General features: G+C 29.9%; 1 protein-coding gene across 1 annotated transcript; it reads left to right on the top strand.

Moving 5' to 3' along the window:
• The first annotated feature begins 7,515 nt into the window (after positions 1–7,515).
• Positions 7,516–19,992, top strand: LOC105196568 (adenylate kinase isoenzyme 5). Its single transcript, XM_039450172.1, has 11 exons — positions 7,516–7,781; positions 12,730–12,897; positions 12,982–13,092; positions 13,882–14,024; positions 15,005–15,187; positions 15,256–15,378; positions 15,447–15,597; positions 15,959–16,227; positions 16,363–16,527; positions 17,248–17,518; positions 17,987–19,992. The coding sequence occupies exons 1-11, from the start codon at positions 7,760–7,762 to the stop codon at positions 18,235–18,237; spliced, it is 1,857 nt and encodes a 618-aa protein (XP_039306106.1). The 5' UTR covers positions 7,516–7,759; the 3' UTR covers positions 18,238–19,992.
• The last annotated feature ends 1,428 nt before the right edge of the window (positions 19,993–21,420 follow it).

The raw sequence follows: 21,420 nt of genomic DNA, 5'->3' as shown, positions 1-21,420 counted from the left end.
TTCTTATATTTAAAATCATTTTACGTATCATCTTAAGATGCCATCAACCAATCAGAGAGCCGTATTAGCATCTTAAGACGTTACTTAAGACAATCTTGAAATAAGAATCGACTATGAATACCGGCCTAAGTAAACACTGGCATATTCATCACCGACATTTTGGGGGGAGATGTCCAGACTCTCTACTTCTAGAGACTCTACGCCGCGCTAGTGTCGGTTGTTTGTTTTCGGTCTTAATTCGCATATTTATCAGCATACGTGAGAACGCGAACATAATAATCCGGAAACGTATGTGTCGTATGTTAACATAGGCCACGACCAACCGGTCAAAAAATAATATGTTACGCCGCGCGATTTCCTGGCGCTCGAGATTCGTCGTCTGCTGCGACGTTAACTTCCCCGTCGGCGTCGCGGGTGCATTAACGTGAGTGACCAATTAATATCTGGCAGCCATCATTAAGGTCCAATTCGAAAGTGACAGAAACATTGTTAACGAAAAATGGCCTCCGTGAAATAATTCGGTAAGTCGTGCATTATTTTATTAATTGATATATACACATACAGGGTGTCATCGAAAATATTCGCTTATACTCTCGTGGGTTGATAAAACAAGGAAAACTGAAAAGAAAAGTCCTTTACCATTTTTCAAAACTCGCAATAATTACGGAGATAAAAATTAATATAGTCAGCAAATAAGCACATACTTTCCCTACCCACCGCCCATTGGTCGCCAAACTATGGCTGCGGTTCATTTGACGCTACAAATGCTTCGAAGCGTTTGATTAACCAATCGGAACAATGAATTTTACAAATTGATCAATCGAAGAATACTTCGAAATATTTGTAGCGTCAAGTGGACCATAGCTTATAGGTAGCTGTGGAAAGTGGCACAGTAAGAAGGAAAAAGCAGCAATGGCTGTCTTAACCGCCTCAACGCACCACCTGTCGCGGTGTGAAGTTAGCGCCTAATTTTATAAAAAACAAAAATGTTTAATACATATCGATTGTACTTCGTTTGTATCCGTTTGTACCGCTTTTGTTTTCGTTTGTACCTCAAGGGGTAAAAAAATATAAGGGAGTAAAAAAATAGCCAGCGCCGAACTAACAGATTTTTAAATGTTGTTTATGCCATTTGAAAGAGCATTGTTTGTACCCGTTTGTACCTTTTTTATTTTCGTTTGTACCTCAAGAGATGCGAAGATACAGCAATTTTCAGTTTTTACGTACCCCTTTCCTCTGGAAACTTGGCCATTTTACAAGATATCGAAAAACGACCAATGACATTTGAAAGATCGTTGTTTGTACCCGTTTGTGCCACCTTTTTTTTCGTTTGTACCTCAAGAAATTTGGACATAAAAAAAAAATTGATAAGCGCTGTGTCTCCGCACCTTTTGAGGTACACCCGGCGTGTTTGATTTTGTCCATGGAGAAATTTTCTAAACTGAGAAGTCGCTGTCTTTCTACATACTTACAGTTCATGATTAACGTAACGACCAATAAGCTCTAAAGTATAGTTCAATGGCTCTAATCGTTACTTTAATCATAAACTGCGAATATGTAGAAAGTTGTGACTTCTCAGTTTGGAAAATTTTCCCATGGACAGAATCAAACACGCTGGGTGTACAAACAAAAACAAAAAAGGTACAAGCGGGTACAAACAATGCTCTTTCAAATGGCACAAACAAAATTTAAAAATCTGTTACTTAGGCGCTGGCCATTTTTTCACTCTCTTATAACATTTTACCCCTTGAAGTACAAACGAAAACAAAAGTGGTACAAACGAAGTACAATCGATATGTATTAAGCATTTTTGTTTTTTATAAAGTTGGGCGCTAACTTCACACCGGTATGAGCATCGTGAAGGACGGTATGCCACTATTGCAATTTCAGTAATCTTGTTAGTGACATTTGATTTGCGACATTGTTAATTCAATCAGTACTAATTGAAAAAAGGCTGCGCTAAAATATTTTGAAAACTTTTAATGATACACTCTATTGAAGATAGAGATTGTATCATTTAAAATTAAAAAGATGAAGGTATAAATGACATATTAAGAAATATTTATCAATCACTTAGTTCGATTGGATGAACGTGAACAAAAAAACGGCCCTCACTATAACATTAATGCTCAAGAAGACAGTCATGTCTTCCACTCAGATAGAATTAAGGATAGAATTATGTAAGAATCCCTGAGATATAACCAGCTGTACATTTTTCTTGTCCTACAAAATAATTCACAAGATTATATATGCGTATACTACTAATATATTTAATGATATATCTAATAAATATCTAATTCACTTGATTTCATGTCTGTTTTTCAACAGATTATTTTTTATTTAATGACGCACACACTTTTAAATATTTTTTACGTTCTTGGCATACATTTTGACATTTACTAAGACTTCTTAAGATTATTTTTGTGAAAGCAAATAGAAAAATTTTAATTTTATTTTGCTTATACTGTTAAACAACTAATTTCAACTATTAAGCCATATGTTCAATAAGATTAAATGAAATAAATACGAAATATAGTTTTGTAATTTTCCAGAAAATATTATGTTATACTCTATGTAGTCGTATGTTATATGAGCCATCAATTTCTCGTTAAATTCCAATTAAATTGACATACGTTCTCCTTATACTTTTTCAGTCGAATATAGTAAAGTGGGTTAGATAGGCTTTATATGCTTTATACAAGCATATAATTTCTTGAAACAGCAGCGCTAACAGGCATTTATTAAATATTCATGTTATAAGTCGATGAGTCTTACATTGCCAGTGCCTTGCGGACTTCATACTAAAGTGATACCTTGAAAATGACACTTATGTACTTCGGGAATAATTAATATTTATGTTTTGATTACGTTAGAGTGTAGTGAAGAAAATGGAAAGGACTTAAGAAACGTCGTAGAGTGATTAATAATTTAGAAAAGATGCAATTGTTATTGGGAATAGTTTTACATAATAAATCGGCTTGTCAGGCCGATAAGCAGCCTTATGGATATTGCGGTGGAAAATTTATTTATGAACAATTGTACACATACATGTACAAAGTACGTATAAAATAAAAAATCTAAATTTAAATAAATTTTATTATAATTATAATTTCAGATTATTAATGTAAAACTGGTTTTTAAGTAAAATTTCTATTAAAATTATTTCTACAAAAATATAAAAAAAATATGTTGTTACCATATAATATAAAATATAATATATTCTCATATGCCAAATTGTATACTCGATAATAAATATTGTGAAGCAATTCGTAAATATAAATGTTCAAAATAATAGAGCTAAACATTATAAATAACCATTAATCAATCAATTGAATAAAATAAAAATATAAATAAAATAAAGATTATAATTATATTATCACAAAGGATTATAACATTATGACATTCATTCATCAGAAGATTTTCGAGCTAAGACATCTACGAAAAGTACATATAATGTACATCACAGTATATACTATTTTATATATCGATTAGGATTTATTATCTAGACATATCTTCTGTCTAAACATAAATTTCTCGGGAAAAATTAATAGTTTTTTATAATAGTATGATATAATATATACATTGATAATTATATCTACATTCTGCAAAATATCTATATTGAACACCGTACGTCAAATGATGGTCAAGTGCACGCGTACTCTATTAACTTTCAAGATTCTTTCTTTGCGAAATGAGGCTTGGTTCGAAAAAATTTATTTTATCATTTTGATGTATTTTAAACCATAAAATCACTTCTTTCTTTGGTTGTATGTACCACATATTTCAATTTATCCTGTATTTATAGAACAAAAAACAGATGGTAAAATATATTTAATGTAAATTTTTCTTTATTTCTTCTGTTTAAAATTTAAAAAGTTATATTAAGAGTGCAATTTTATTTTTCCTATATAAGTATTCTATATGATATCACTTACGATGTAACAACATATATATTATTTGTCATGTATTATCAGGTTTACATTTCTTTTTTCATCTACTGAGCAAAAAAATTTAGATAAAAAAAAATTGAAAATGTAACACGAGTTTATAAAAATAATTACAGATTAAAAACGCGCGAGTTATACGCAACTATCTTTTCAACTATAATATAATTTCAAAACGAAATCATATAAGTATTATATGTAAAAACTTGCTAATTGAAAATTCATACGATATGACGACAGAATAATGTGTATACGTATACTAAAATATGAAGTTTTGAGCATTGTTGAAAAAGGATTGAAATTCTTGAAAAAAATCTTGGCAAAGTTTTCGTAAAAAGATGAATTTTTATAAAAATATGACAGTACAAAATTTGTTATAATTTAAGTTTGAGTTCAAGCGCAACGTTGCAGTAGTTTGTATTAAATAATGCACAGATAGATGCATACAAAATTTAGACATTCCTAAGTCTGTTTTATCATAAATATATCTTGTTATGCTTTTCGATCGATTGTAAACTGAAAGCATAAGTTTCGTACTAACTTCGTGCGTTAAATGCCCAACACATCCTCATTCCTATATTCCTACGTTAAGGTAGTATTGTTGCACAGCTGTCGTTACTCTAAGAGATCCCACGAAAATATAAATGCGCATTGACAGTTTTACTAGAAAGAGGTAATTACTTTTCAAACTCGTATGTGACCTGCGTTGAAAGACGTGATTGATTCATATTCACCTTGGTGAAAAAATTCTCATATTTTACAAAATATTTCATAATTGGGATTTATGAAAATTTCTGAAAAATATCTTAAACTTGTTCAGATTTTATAAATTTTCTTCAAAAATTATATTCTGAAAAGGATCTAGACTTTCTCAGCACTTTTGAATGATTTAATATCAATATAACATATACTACTGTTTCAACTATACAATGTGCAAGAGAAAATTGTGCATATTTTATTTTTGTTTCTCAAGAATTTATTTTTATCAGATTTTATATAGAAAAAGACTATGAATATATAAACTATGGTTTTTTTTATTTCTTTAATTATCTAAGCAGATTACTTTTTTATCAGTATTAGTACAGTGCATTGTTTAGTTTCTAAAAAATACGGAGTGATGCGGCTTAAGGGAGGGTAGACTAATATTAGTAGCTTTCTTCTAGAAAAGGAAAAACTTGGCAATAACTTTGCTTTCTCCTTCACTTCTATTCTTGTTTGTTTCATTTATATTTAAAACATCCCGATGGAAAAAAAGTCTGTATATAAAATATGTTCATATATTTCTTTTCCTTGTACAATCTCTGTTCATACGTAGAAAAAATAATAAGAAGCATAATTGAAAAATAAATTGGAAAAAATTTCAAATTATTTTTTTTTACGAAAAGTAAAATTACATTTACATTATGCGATATTCTACATATAATAATATATTACACATTTATTATATATAATTATACATGGACAACTTTTTGTCATACATTTCTTCAAACTTTACTTAAAAAAAGACAAAAAATTATTCTTTTAATTATTTGTTCAATTATATATATATATATATATATATATATATATATATATATATATATTGTATTGTATACTATATATGAACACAGATTATATGAGAAAAAGAAAACACATAGAGATCTAATTTTATATTTAAAAAAAATATATAAATTTCTTTTCCTCATATATTGTATCGTGCTAGTGCATCATCTTGTATTTACATTATGTTGTATTACATTTCGACAAAACAAAGAAACAAATGATATCATTACTCGAATATATTCGCGAATACATTCGCGTTTCACATTGTCACTCTCACTTGACTATCTGCTCATCGAACTCCCCCGTTCGAGAACAGTCGCTTTCGCAAGAACTTGACATTGAACCTCTACGTTACACCCTGACATGTCACACGTACATGATTACATGTACAGACACACATATACACACACATATACGAGCTTATACAGTCATAAGCGACTGTTCACTATCGCAACATGTTAAGTACATGCACAAACGTACAAGGAACGAGCGCTTGCGCGGTATCCATGACAATATGTGGTTCTTTCCACGGTACCACGACCTCTATTCGTTCCTAACAAATCATTATGGCATTGTCGTGCGCATTGCAAGAAAGCTCGATGTAAAAGCTCCGCCGTGGAAACGTCGTGGCTCATAGCCGTTTATGTTGTCGTATGCAACACTTTGCACCAGCAGCACTTCCGGGTGAACGCAAAGTCGGGAGTGCTCCGTTCTTCAAATTTCGTCGGAGTGTTCGCGCGAAGTTGGTGCACAGGTGGAGGCAAATTACTTCACTTGGATAGGAGCTCGTGGAAATTGTGCGGATTTACTCATCGATCACTCATCCATCGTGAGTCGCACTTACGAGAGATCGATCATCGTTAATCTTGTTTGGAAGTTTTAAAATGCGCGATGTGTTGCGCTCTTCCGTTTAATCTCTCCTCCAATTGAATTGAATCGCGATACTTTACTACCTTATTCTAAAATTTCTAAATCGGCTTAAACTTTAACTTCTTGAGACACAAGGATTTTCTCGCTGATGCTCTTCTTGCGATTGATCTTTTTAATACCGTTAATGATTATATTAACTGTTTATGTATTCCACAAATAATTCATTTTAATATGTACTCTAGATTTTTTTTCATGGTGTTTTACACTCTTTCCTTCATTATCGCTCTCTCTTTAAGTTTCTCTTAAAATCATTTAATTTATCTAACGTCAACCATATCTCACTGGAACAAGTACCTTAACTTGTATTTTAAGTGTTGATGTTAATTCTTTCATCGTTTCTTCGTATTACAAACGAACATTTTCTTCAATTTATTTTAGCTTCTTTTCAAAGTCAATTTTTCTTCGCTACGATCACTTAGTATTTACTCTTGTGTTATTTAAATTATTAAATCACTTTGGCGGCTTTTCTTTCAAAATTGAAATTTTTTGCTTGTAAAGATTTTTAGGGGCATAAAAAGTTAGCAGAATTTTTTTTATAAAAAAGAGAAAAAATTAAAATTAACTTTTTACGATTTTAAAAAGTTTTAAAAAATTCAACCCTTTCAAGACGGTTATATTAAATAGATGGTACACATGTGTACGTGGAGTCTCGAAAGGGTTAAGAGAGTTTCCAACTTTAAGAAGAAATCCGCTGAATTGGCAACATTAATATGTGAAAAGCAAGAACTTGCTATCAGAAAATAAATGTCTAAAAATTCTTTCAAGATCATACATTGCATTGTTTTCAGAGCGCTCATTAATCTATAATATATGTATAATTGTTTTTCAAGCAGCACATAATGTGACACATAAATTATACATCACAATTTAAATTATATATCACAACTGCTGTGGACTCATCGGATGTAAATTTCTCAAAAATCCAGACAACGTCAATGTGGACATTGATTCTACTTACGTTAATTCTCAAGTGCCTGTTGAAGAAATTACGTCGACTAAATTTGACACAAGTCAATACGTGGCAAGTGCACACGCCTCCGTCATTAGGACGTCGCTTCATAGGGAAGAAAATTAAGTCCCATGGATAAATAGAACTGAATCTGAAAAATTAAATTATAGTGTATTATCTGTCGTGATACCACGTCTGATTATCAGTTACGAAAAATCGATTGCACAAAATTATCAAGTGATACAAGAAAAATTCTTGTCTAATGTGAAAGTTTCGTGAAGCAATACGTTGTAACTCTCCAGAACTTTGTGCTGAAGCGGGGATGAGTTTGTTTGTCTGAAGCATGTGAGTAAATGGCCGTAAGAGGATCGTGCCAGCCTTTGAACAACTTACTATGGGCATCTGCCTGGACACAGGTTAGTATACATATATCAATAAATATTGATGCCGATATAAATGCATTTAATAAAGTTAAAGTAGGTTTTTGGTCTTGCTTTTAATAAAGTTCAATATTCTTACATCGCAGAATTATTGTGCTATCGTTGATTAATCATAACGTTGAAACTCACGTAACAATACTGCAGTATTATGCGGATCACGAAGGATTAAATATAATTTGTGATCTCAAAATAAATCTAAATATTAACTGTATTAAATATTTATAACAAGTGAAATTTATATGCAGCGCAGTTTTATTTTGACATAAAAATTCAAATAATTTTTTCGATCGGATCGGCTTAATTTTTATCTAACTTTTTATAGGAATAATAAAAATAATCACATTCTTCAGAAAATATTTTGTTATTAACAATAATAAAATTTGTTATGCTATATATTATATATTTGTTATTAATTGCTATATATAACATATACGCAAACATATAGTGCAAAAAATAAAACAATATATTATAAAAAGTCTGCTACATCATCTGATAAAAGACACTTTTTAAATTTTTGTTCCAAAAGTTCTTTTTTTTAACTTAAATCTATATAATTCAAAAGTAAACTGGTATGACATGATGGTATTGGCCTCCATTTGTTCCAGAAGATAAATATTAATTTTTTAAAAAATATTAACTTTTTAATATGACAAATAAAGCGTCAAAAAATTGTCAGCATTGTCAAAATATAACTACATACATATAGCATCATTTCAGTATGTGTTATTTATCTTAAATAAATTTTTATTCTGGACGTTGTCTCAATAAAGTATGATGTTTTATATTTTGCAATAATTAATATTTTCGCAAGATAACCAAAAATTGTTTGAGAAATTGAGTCCCAAATATAGGAGACAGTAATGACAGAATTTAGACGCGCATTTCCATAATGGAAGAATTAATTGTGAAGTAAATGAATACACTAACAATAAGTAAATGAATACACTAACAATAAGTAATAAAATATATGTCTATATATTAAATAACAAATTTTATAAAATTAAAAGTTAAGCTTTTAAAAAATAAATTATTTATTAGAAATCCAAAACAAAGCCGTTTATTAAATTTGCACTAACATATTTATTATCGTGTACATGATAATACAGAGAAATATTTATAGGTTTTTCATAGTGCGATTTTATGTTTAAAAATTTAAACAAAACAATTTTATTAAGCTACAAACATGTAAAATGACTTAATATTATCAATAACATATCGATTGTTGTTTAAACTAATGCAATTTGTAAAAGAAAATCGTACAAATTTTATTCTTGCTTTTGAAGAAATTCTTTTTAACAAATTTTATATAAAAACGATGAATGTGTTTCAATTATGAGTTTTTACTTTTCCAATTATCTAAACAAATCATGTTTCTATCTCCAGTATTAATTAGTGCAAAGTTTAGTTTTTTCGAGAAATAAGAGGATGTCACTTTAAAAGATTCATGTTAATATTAACAATTTTCTTCTACGCAAAGATCGCTTCTCTAATTTTCTCTTTTGTGTACTACCCAGCTGCACATTCGGATAAAAAAAGTATTCGACTTTTTTTACTAGAGGAGAAGAGGGTAATATGGCACCCATTTTTATTTTATTGAATAATTTTGTTTATAATTAACATTTTCTATTGAAACTTGAACAATTATACTTGTCAAAGTGTTGTTGGACAGATTCTAGGCTGAAAGTAATGAAATATTTATTATTTAGGATATAATTTATAAAAATTTGATGCACTGCATAATCGGTGGAAGAAAAAAAAAGTGGTTGTAATATGGCTATCCATAAAAACAATTCAAAAAAATTAGTTTAGTTAAAAAAAAACACAGAGTACCTTGTTACAAAATTATATATTTTTAATTTTTCATTGTTTAGAACTTTCCTTAAATAAAAATTTTCCTGCGTTCAGAAACTTTAGGAACACCATTAGAAATATCATCGTATCCCTGGTTAACATTAAACAACCAACATAAAATGATGTCTCTAATGTTTCTAAACATCGCCCTTTAGAACGACATTCCATTTATCGAAGAAATATTTCGATATAAAAATTTTGCTTAAAAAACCAGATTAACAAAATTCCATGTTATTGTTTTAACTTTGTATAACTCGAAATGTATACGGCCGAATAAAAATTTAAATAACAAAAAAGCACTCGAGTGTATGTACATCCAGCGAAATTAATTTTGTCGCTCGGAAAGTTTTCCAAACTGAGAAGTCACCACTTTCTACATACTCGCAGTTTATAATTAATGTAACGACTAGAGTAACTTATTGTTACGTTAATCATAAACTATAAGTATGTAGAAAGAAAGCGACTTCTCAGTTTGGAAAATTTTCCGTGGGACAAAATCAATTTCGCTGGGTGTACGTTCGTGTGATAATACACTCAAGTTTAAGAATAAAAGTGAACTTGAAAAAGTTTAGAAGTGTTCAAAATTAAAAATATCTTATAACAATTGTCAGTATTATGTATTAGCATATTGGCATCACTAAAAAATGGCGGGCTACTAAACGAATAACTCCATAAGCAATTGTTAGAATATGTCATCTAATAACGGAGATAATAGGGGTAGCCATATTATCGACAGTAGCCATAATACCCTCTTTTCCTCTACTGTTGACTTTATACTTTTTCAAGAACGAGTAATTTAACTATGCCAATGGTTAACACCGTCGATTCTATTTCTTCCATTAGTCAAGTAATCATTGAATTCTCATGGCATACCTAGAACAAACTTGGACGCTCGATGCAAGATGTCTATGATTATCGTAAATGCATTATTACGATCGATATTGTAGAAGTGACATTGTCATAGGGTGGAAAGTCGTTTTTCCACCATTATAGTAAACTTATATCGTAAAACGCGATTTGATAAATGTACCTATTTAATATTATTATTATTATTAAATAAATAGTGGAGCACACACTGTCTTATGTGCTACAGGGCTCATTGACATCCATGATATTAACACTGTGCGCCAGTTCGCATATATTTAATTCTGTTGCACCATCTGACGTTTTATCAAATGACTGAGCGTTTTTTATCATAAACACATGTGCCGATATAAGTGCATTTAATAAAGTTAAAGTAGGTTTTTTGATCTTGCTTTTAATAAAGTTCAATATTCTTACATCGCAAAATTATTGTGCTATCGTTAATTGATCGTAACATTGAAATTCACGTGACAATACTACAGTATTTTCAACGGATCATAAAGAATTAAATATTATTTGTGATTTCAAAATAAATTTAAATATTAATTGTATTAAATATTTATAGTAAGTGAAATTTATATGCAGTGCAGCTTTATTTTTGACATAAAAATTAAAATAATTTTTTTGATCAAATTGGCTTAATTTTTACCCAACTTTTTATAAGAATATTAGAAATAATTACATTCTTTAGAAAATCTTTTCTTATTAACAAACAATAGAACTTAAATAATTTTTTTAACATTATATTTGTCTTTTACAAATAGAAAGAAGAGGTGTTCTATTAAAAACGAGACATCACCTTAAAAAATTTGATGTACAATTTTAATACTTTAAATAATTTTCTTTGCTACAGCAAGATATCAAATGAAATTGTTATATATTACTATGTTCATTGTCAAATTAATTACTATAATGATTAATATGCGTTGATTTACTATACTTATATTCATTTATTTTCAAATATACTTTCTTTCAGCATTGTAATTAAAGTTCAACGTAGTTTAATTTTGTGATTCCCAAATTAAATATAAACATGAAAATTAAGATATTTAACTTATTCAATATATTTATAATTTTATATTCAGAGTATTCTCTTATACTTGAAATTTTGTACAAAATCAGATGTAATAAATTGGAGAGTCTTGACTTATCCATAAATATCTATGATTACCTATTTTCATAAAATTACCATGAGTGTTTAAATAAGATGATAGTCCCGCATGTCACTTAAGTTATATTATATTATTGTTTGTACGTAACGATTTTTTACATTTTTTACCATTTTTTTGTACAAATACAAAATATTTTCTGACTTACGCGATTATTTGAAACTTTTAATATTGCTATTTGATTCAAATTGAAATAATTACTGGATTTCATATGCATTATATTTAAGTAATAATATATAAATGTAACAATGCATATTTTATGTAATGCCTTTGGCTTTTATGTAGGAAGCTTTGGTTTTGTCACGCGATATGTTATGAGCAGGACATATAATGCAAACATACAATGCGTCCAATAAAATATAGTAAGATCAGGGGTGGATTTAGGCTGGATAGGCTATAGCCTAGGGCGGCAGATTTTAGGGGGCGGCACATTTTCAATTTTTGAAAAAAAAATTTATTAACTCCTGTTTCCTATTTTATTATCTATTTCTTATCTTTAATTAATAAAAAAATTTTCCCTTGCTCCACTGTCATTAAGGAGTGGCAAATGATTCAATCTAGGGGCGGCAGAAACTGAAATCCGTCCTTGAGTAAAATTAAGAACTAAAAACATGTACGAGATTAAGAAGATAAACTTTCATAAAAAATAACACTAATAAAACAAGTAGTCTCAATAATACAACAATACAGCAATACAGTAGCAAACGGGATCGTATTCAGCATCCAAAAAATATAAAAAACTATCACTTCTTTTTTTTGTGCTCGAAAGAAAAGTTATTTTTTATTGGACAACAGATTCCTCAATAAGATCTTTAGTCGAGATCTATAAAAGTATGAATTTTTTATTTATAGTCGAGACATTTATTTTAATTACACTTATCATAGATATTCTTAAAATTGAATAATATGATTTTCAACAATATAATTTTGTAAAGAAGCTTTGATAATATTAGATATTACTTTAAAATAACTTTTCTAAATAGTGTAAATATTTCAATCGCAAAGATATAATGCAATACAAAATAGTAAATATATTTCAGATCAACAAAATGGATCGCAGATGTTTGAGGAAAATAATGCTCGAGCTACAGGAAGATGGAGAGGAGAGGCTGGTCTTTTGGCGACTCCACCAGATGGACATTTCCCGAAACAAAATGTTGGACCTGTTAAATTCGAAATACCAAAAATTCCAGTTATATTTGTACTCGGTTGGTATTAATTAATGGTCATAAATTTAAAATTATATTATATTTTAAGAAAGATTATCAATATGTTGCTCGATTATTTCGTAGGAGGCCCTGGTAGTGGTAAGGTGACATATTGCGATAATTTAATACAAGAAAAGAAAGGAATAACGCATATCAACATGATGGATCTTCTTCAACAATATGCATTAGGAAATGGTTCGTATTTATTTTTTATTTTATATTAATATGAATAAAATTTTAACACACACGCGCGCGTACATATATATAATATAAATCTTTAAATTTATAAAGAAAGATTTCCAACTAAAAAATTCAAAAATATTATAAAACTAAGCAATATATATATATATATATATATATATATATATATATATGAGAGAGAGAGAGAGAGAGAGAGAGAGAGAGATTTGATATGCAATAAGCTATTTTTATTTTATTGCCCAATTTAATGAAGGGATAAAATCAATCCCTTCATGAAAATTTACCCATTTTTTGTTTTTATTATTTACCAAAAAAAACAGAATAACATTTTATTAATAAGAAAACTGATTTTAATTTAATCAATAAATGTCAAGCTCGTGTATGTAAAGCAAATTAACAATACAAAAATTATGTATTTGTACTTTCACTCGTTTTTTGACCATATAATTTTGGTTAATTTGATTTTATTGTTTTATCTAGAGATTTATTGATTAAAAATCTTATCAGTTGTTTAAAAAATTATAACTTTGGAAACATAAAACTAGGAGAAGTATATTCTTAATATCCTTTTATGTCCAATATTGCTTTTTTCTAATACTTTTTAATAAATACATTCGGTACATTTTACTTAGATTTATTCACTTATCTACATAAATATATAACATATGTATAAGATACATAATGTAGGATAAATAAATTTGTCTCAATCTTTTTGATTTATATAATAACATCTGTAAGAAATTATATTCTTACAACTCATATATTTTGATTATTTTTATACAGATATGCAAGATTTTGGACAACTTAGTAGCAAAACTGTCACAGAAGTACTCATGCTTGAGATGAAAATGTCCCCAGGAGCCAAAGTCTTTCTTGTAAGCGGATATCCTCGAAATATGCGCGATGTAGTGGAATATGCTGAAAAAGTAAATGTCTTACATTCGTTCTCTTAATACAGATATTTATTTATTTTACAAGATAATTACGTCTTTTAATATAAAGTTTATATATACAGGGTGTTTAAAAAGTTTCGGGACGACGGAATATCTCAAAAACTAAGCATTTTAGGAAAAAGTGTTTCAGATAAAAGTTGTAGGGTTTCAAAAGATCTATTTACTGATCTTATTAGTTTGACCTTGGATGGCGTTGCCAAGATTACATTAAAATCACATTAACTTTTTTAAATGAAACTCTCTATTTTTGTTTTCAGAATCTAATAGCTGGTGTCACGAGCTTTCCAAAATCCTACAAGAAAGTTCATTTTCGTTGAACTCGTACTTTCCGAGTTGTAAGGCTGAGTTGAAAGCTACAGTGTACTGTAACTTTCAAGCGTCATAACTCGGAAAGTACTTAACGAAAATAAATTTATTTATAGTGTTTTAAAAACTTTTCAAAATCGGCTACAAGAAAATGCAATAAAAAATATAGAATGTTAGGGAAGTACCGATACCCTTTAATTAAAAAACTATCGATACTCTAACATTATATCTTTTATTGCATTTTCTTGTAGTCAATACAGTACACTGTAGCTTTCAAGCCTTACAACTCGGAAAGCACTATAAGAAAGTTTATTCTCGTTGAGCACATTTTAACACCAGCTATTAGTTTCTGGAATCAAAAATAGAATGTTCTATTTAAAAAAGTTAATGTGACTTTGATTTGACCTTGGCGACGTCATCCAAGATCAAACTGATAAGATCAGTAAATAGATCTTCTGAAATCCTACAACTTTTATTTGAAACACTTTTTCCTAAAATGCTTAGTTTTCAAGATATTTCGCCATCCCGAAACTTTTTAAACACCCTGTGTGTTGTGTGGGTAGGTGTGTGTGTGTGTGTGTGTGTGCATGTGCATGCGGATAATTAATGAGATGATAAAATAACAATGCATATAATATTACTTGTAGATAAAAATTGTTAATGGCGTCATTCTCGTATCATGGAGGCAAGAAGTGTTAGAGAGACAAATTGATTTCGGTGCACAACTCGGTCACGTTGTTATTGGATTAGCTAGAATGGAGTTGCATAATTTTTATAGGAACGTAATGCCAGTCGCGGAATATTTCGATCAAAGTGGAATGTTACTTGAGGTAAGCAAATTCGTTATTACAGCAAATAGTAATATTACAGTAAATAAAAATAAAAATTTGTTGTGCAGATAAATGGGGAACGAAATCCGAGTGAAGTCTATGTTAGTTTTCGAGATGCCGTCCTTAGGATTCTCGGAATGCCAAGCGGTAGCATTCAAGATCAAGATGTACCTCAATCTTTAGAAGCCGAGGTAAGATTAAAATAAAAATTTTATTTCTCTAATAATATATTATTGTATTGCATCATATCATATTTTAGGTCGAAGTGGAAAGGAGAAAAGAATCGACGGGTTCGGCATTATCGCAACAAGTTGTAGGAACTGACAGAATACCAGCTCCAGTAGCATTAAATACACCAAAAACATCTGATAAACCGAGAAAAGGATTACCAGCATTTATTTGGGTGATAGGTATATATATTTTCTTTCGATACGTACACATGTGATGCGCACGCACAATACACATTGAAAAGAAAGTTTTCACAATATTTTAAAGAATTGTTCATATTTTAATTATATGAAGATTTCTGCAAAACATCTTAAATACCTTCTTCAGATTTTATAAGTTATATATATATATATATATATATATATATATATTACAAAATTTTAGTATAATAATTGAAATACTTTAATTTAAAAAATTAAACTATTAAATTGTTTCAATTTTTTTTGTATTTCTTTTAGTTTTGTTAGCTAAAAAAGAGAAATTGCTCATTTATGTTGTATGGCATTTTATGTAAAATAATAAATTCAATATTGCATATATTAGGTGGACCAGGAAGTAATAAGGCGACTCTTTGCGCCCAAGCTGTTCGTAATATGCCAGGTTGGCAGCATATAAGTGTTGGTGAATTGTTAAGAATAATGGCATCGTCTAATATGATTGTGAATGACGCAATTGTTTCGGGTGAAATGGTCCCTCACGATATTGTAATGAAACTTATAGAGCAACAAATTCTTTTGAATCGAGATTCGGACGGTATCGTCATAGATGGATACCCCAGGGACTTGAATCAAGTGCAGGAATTTGAAAATAAAGTAAGTGAAATGCTTGCATTGCACTATATCTTGAAATTGCAAAATTACGCTTACTAATAATTTTACTGGTTGATTTTATAATTAGCCGCCTATTTGATAAATATCACTTATTAATAAATTATTAATTATTAACAGTTTGGACAAGAACCATCATTAGTGCTACTTGATTGTTCTAAACTGCAACTCGGGAGAGGAAGACTGGACGACAGTGTTTCAGCATTTAGGAAAAGATTAGAGCTCTTTCGCGAAGTGTCTCTTCCCATGTTGAAAACACTGGACAACGATAATCGCTTAACAATTGTACGTATATAAATGATCCAAATTGGGACGAAATATAGTCCAATGTTAATTCTTGACCACACTGATGGGTCGTGGTACGTTTGTACCCTAAAAGATGGCAACCTACTTTATTTTCTCTAAATTATTTTTCTTTTAATATTTGAACCTATCCCCTACTACTCCTACTTCCTTATATCTGTTATTAGATAAAGTTCTACAATGGTGAACCCTCTGATTTGGCTGCAAATTGGTATACTATTGTATTTTTATGTGCTCATTACGAATATGATTTTTTATGCTTTTATTTTATTTTTTAATGATTACGCATATACCGTTGCGATTACGAAAATTGTGCATAGAAGCTTTATTGTAGACAATTTCAAGAGCTTTATTTTTTATTCGACATTTTTTTCTAGGAAATCAATATTTTTCGAGATATATGTAAAAGTATAAAAAAACCTGGTTTTTACCTTGATTTGTTACCTTGAAAAGACTTTGTCAATGACTTCATTATCATATTCGTAATCAACGCACCAAAATACAGTAGTATACCAATTTGCAACCAAATCGGAGAATTCACCTTTTTGGAACTGCACCCCTTTTATTTTATAAGCCACATCGCCACTAAAATTCTATCGTCTTCTCGTTATATATATATATATATATATATAGTTCCATTTTATGATATAATTTATTTTTTTCTTTGACAGATATTAATTAATTGTTATTTTTTTCAAATAGGTGGACGGCGATACAGATGTACCTAGTGTCCAGCAGGATTTTGCTGCTGCGTTATATCAATTAATGCGTCGGGCACGTCGCAAAGAAGAGGAAAGTCTACATGGTCCGGATTCGTCTGTGAATACGAGACACCCAAACGGGATACATGCCTCGAATAAATATCAAAATGAACGTGCCATACCTAATGGCGATGCCAAACCAGTAGTTAACGGCGTATCCAATCATATTGGAAAGACAGCCAATGTGACAAAAAATGGATTTATTGCTCAAGGTAAATAATCTTAGAGCACTTATTTAAAATATAAAATCAATTTTCTTTGTTCAAAGATTCTTAATACTGGACTTTTGTCAAGTCAATTTTACTTCTTTATCGCTCGCATTTTAACAAGGAATCATCAGATACACGTAATTACGTGCAACATATTATTCCTATTACAGAGCAGTATATGACATTTCAGCAATATTACAAAAATGCAAAGTTGCTGTAGTATTGTTGGAATGTTTTATGCTACATGGATTGTTTCAAAAATAAAAATCCAGCTAAAAGTTGCTTTTAAATTTGGCCATTATAAAAACACGATTTGTACATATTACTTTTCACGACAAAAGCATTTCCCAACTTAGCGATAATTTGCCAGTATTAATCTGATAACAATAATTTATTGAACTATATAATTAAGAAGTGATCGCATCTTTTTATTGTTAGTAATGTATTTTTTGATATTGATTCTCTTCTTAGGAGTAGGTACCATCACTAATGGTGTATTGAACAATATGAAGCACATTCAACAACAGAATGGTCATATTCATCAAAATGGCATCGCGAATGGAACGGCACATATGCTGCAGAATGGTGTGGCGCATTTAGCCAACGGCATTGTATCCGGCAACAATAAAGTCGCACCAGCGATGCACAACTATTTGCCAAAAGATCCGATCAGGAAAATGTATAATGAAGTCGAAGGTTATCAGCAGAATCTTCATATGTAATGTCCGCTAATCTTTTTTAATATTGTTGAACAGTTTGTTAACATTTTGCATGAAAGGTTCCACACTACTGTACGGAACTCTTTCAACTGTATCGACAACTTTGATAATTTACTATCGTCTTTCGATAAATCCGTGCCTTAAAAAAATACGACTTATATAAATAGTATAGTTAATTCGTAATCACATTTGCTATAAACAGCCAAAAAATAAAGTCGTAAGTATTGGAAATGTATCGCGGATAACATATCATATATATACATTTCTCATAAATATTAAGAATATGAAACACACAACTTGTCTATTTTTATCAAAATTTTTGTTTCTGTCGTCCCTAGATATTACATGATATGTTATGTACTTATTCCAAATTTGTTATTTTATTTATGTGCACAGGTATATAATTTTTCTCAAAGTTTTTTCTTAATACTTAATTTGTAAAACTAAGTAATATCTTTTTTTCTCTAGTCGCTTTGCATATCTTTTTAAACTTGTAAATATTTTTATTTCGTCTGATAAATATATGTTTATACATATGTTTTATTATGATTACTATGAATAATATTTCAATAGCGTATGAAAATATAGATTCGAAAATTGTAATACAAAAATGTCAAAGTCACGATAGTTTTGCGTTACAAGCTATCAAGGTTGGCTAATAATATCACATAGAGTTCACATGCGCAGGCTCGCAATTGTATTTATATGCATATTATACTTATATTGTATTTATATTACTTATAATTGTATTTATATGCGATGTGTTAACATAATTTGAAATGATATATATGATCGTTGATCGCATGTTATATTGAACAAATCAAATTTTTATCAATTTGAGATAAAATAACACAAAATTTCATTCAATATATGTATCACGCGGTTAATGACGACATCCCATGACAACACAAAATTTAAAATCATCTTCGATTTTAGACTTTGAGTTGTTTAGGATATTTCTTCATCTTAGTTTATGTTAACAGATTAATATGAATTTTAAGAGACATAGTATTGTGTCTCGCGCCAAGTTATGCGCAACAAATAGCAGGACATACTCTGTATTTATACGCGGTTTAATTAAAAATACCATATTACTGAATCTCGATAAGGATTCGACTAATTAATTTTGCAATAGATTTAAAGGAGAAAGTACAGTGGCGAAATCATATAATAAAATTATTTACCTTTATGTTCTTTGCTCTTATCACTGAGTCAATGTATTTAAATCATTCTCTTTTATTACTTTTCTTATATGTTTGACTGTATATTTTAATGTTTTTTTTTTTAAACAAGTTTTTCCTAAATTTTCATTATGATTTGAAAAAATCTTTTTGTAACTTTTGATAAATGATTTTAAATCTTCATAACCAAAAGTTTAAATGATATCCATCCATTTGTAAAGAGATTCAAAAATATTATAAAAATGGATTAGATTTTTTCCACGAGTAAGATACATAAAGAGGCACAATGGATTGTAGTCTGCGTGCCACAGGCGGATCTTCAGCGAGGACCGCTCCCTCAGTTTATTATTAAAGTACATAAAGATTAAAAGACAATTTTATAAGAGAATGTTTTAAAGTTTAAAGATTTTACCTATTTGGTATTAGATTTCTTGCAATATCTTTTTATTTATTCTCCTTTCTCTATTGCAAATAATCCCTACAAGTAGTAGATTGACATCAATATATCAGTACATCTAAATATACTGAAACATTGTACAAAAGATTATTTTGAAAAATAAAATAATAGTAAAATATTTTTCTTCATTTTTCATTGAGTTTATACGATCCTCTCTTTCTAAGTCGATTTTAACTGATACTTTTATCTTTTGATAAGCTTTTTATTTTGAATGACAATTAACAATTATTAATATTTTGTAGTTATAATGTGGAGTAGATCATAAAAGTAGCCAAGAGATTAATTCCGCATTATAAGATAGATGAAGAGAGAATTCAGTTTGCAGTCGTTCCGAGAAGAAATCCAGGATTTCAGACTCGAGAAATCGCTCAAAAAATATTTTTTTTAAACATGTGATCTAATATATATAAGTCTTATATATCATAATTTTACACACACACAAATATATATTATAAATAAGCTGGAAGCATTGATGAAAAACTACTGTCAGATTTACAGCGGATACGTTCAAGTTTCTTGCAAGAATTCACCAACAAAATCTTACATCAATTTGCTGCAAATATGCTAAGCAAATATGTTTCTGCTGCAAGGTTTACAGAATTCTTTCATCAGAATATTAGTATAGTCTGAAGATACTTGCTACATATTTGCAGGAAATTGATGCAAGCTTTAGTTGACGAATTCTTGCAAGAAACTTGCACGTATCTGTTGTAAATCTGGCAAGAACGTACGTGCAATTCTTACTTACCTCCTAATTTCAGCAATTTTCTCCATCTTAAAAATCACAAAATTTACTAACAGAATATAATCCGTTTGTTTTCTGTTCCTGAACTCCCTGAATTTGTACACTTAAAATGAAATAGGTAGATGTTTGAAAGTTAGCAAAAGCAAGAAGGAACGTTTCAGTGCAATCTAGAATAGTACAGGAATAGAAAACAAGCCTAATGTATTAATTGTATATCACAGAGTAAGAATCACAACCAAAGGAACACAACAAATTTAGGACAATAATGACATCAAAGCTTTATATATATATATGTTCTGTGATTCAAATTTAAACGGCGATTACCGTAGTGCATGGTGGGGGTAGACACCAGAGGTTTGTTCGTGTCATAAGCTCCAAAAGCATTTGGATCATTTTTATAACCAATCACAGCATTATTTCTAACGTATTAGGGTGCACTCACATGGGAAGCGGAATGGCGGAACTGCGGAACGACTGTTGGCACACCTGGCGAAGAAAGCGCGCAGTGCACGTACACGAACTTCAAATCGTTCCTATTTATTCCTGTTCTAACTGCTTTCGCGAGATTGACTGGTTCGTTGTACCAATGATAATTACGCGAACGCAATGAGAACGAGGCACGAATACCGAACTGTAGGGACAATGAACAGTAGATACGAGTGTAAATTGACTCACCACTCGTCACTAGTCGCTTCGTCCAACTCCGTTTCGGCTGCAGCTCTCGAACGTTCGAGATTCAAGATCCTCCTCACGACGATCCGTCTTGATTCACACTTGGTACAAACGCGCGACCCTTCGTTTTC

The sequence above is a fragment of the Solenopsis invicta genome, chromosome 6, assembly GCF_016802725.1.
Source record: "Solenopsis invicta isolate M01_SB chromosome 6, UNIL_Sinv_3.0, whole genome shotgun sequence".
In the NCBI taxonomy this organism is placed as follows: Eukaryota; Metazoa; Arthropoda; class Insecta; order Hymenoptera; family Formicidae; genus Solenopsis; species Solenopsis invicta.
This window is presented reverse-complemented; position numbering and strand designations above follow the sequence as displayed.

Bases quoted from the DNA above. Each gene is read 5' to 3' on its own strand.
- LOC105196568 (XM_039450172.1), top strand. From the start codon at position 7,760: ATGGGCATCTGCCTGGACACAG. The intron at 15,188-15,255 runs GTAAGCAAATTC...TTTGTTGTGCAG, and splicing joins AAAGTGGAATGTTACTTGAG to ATAAATGGGGAACGAAATCC. The intron at 15,598-15,958 runs GTATATATATTT...TGCATATATTAG, and splicing joins AGCATTTATTTGGGTGATAG to GTGGACCAGGAAGTAATAAG.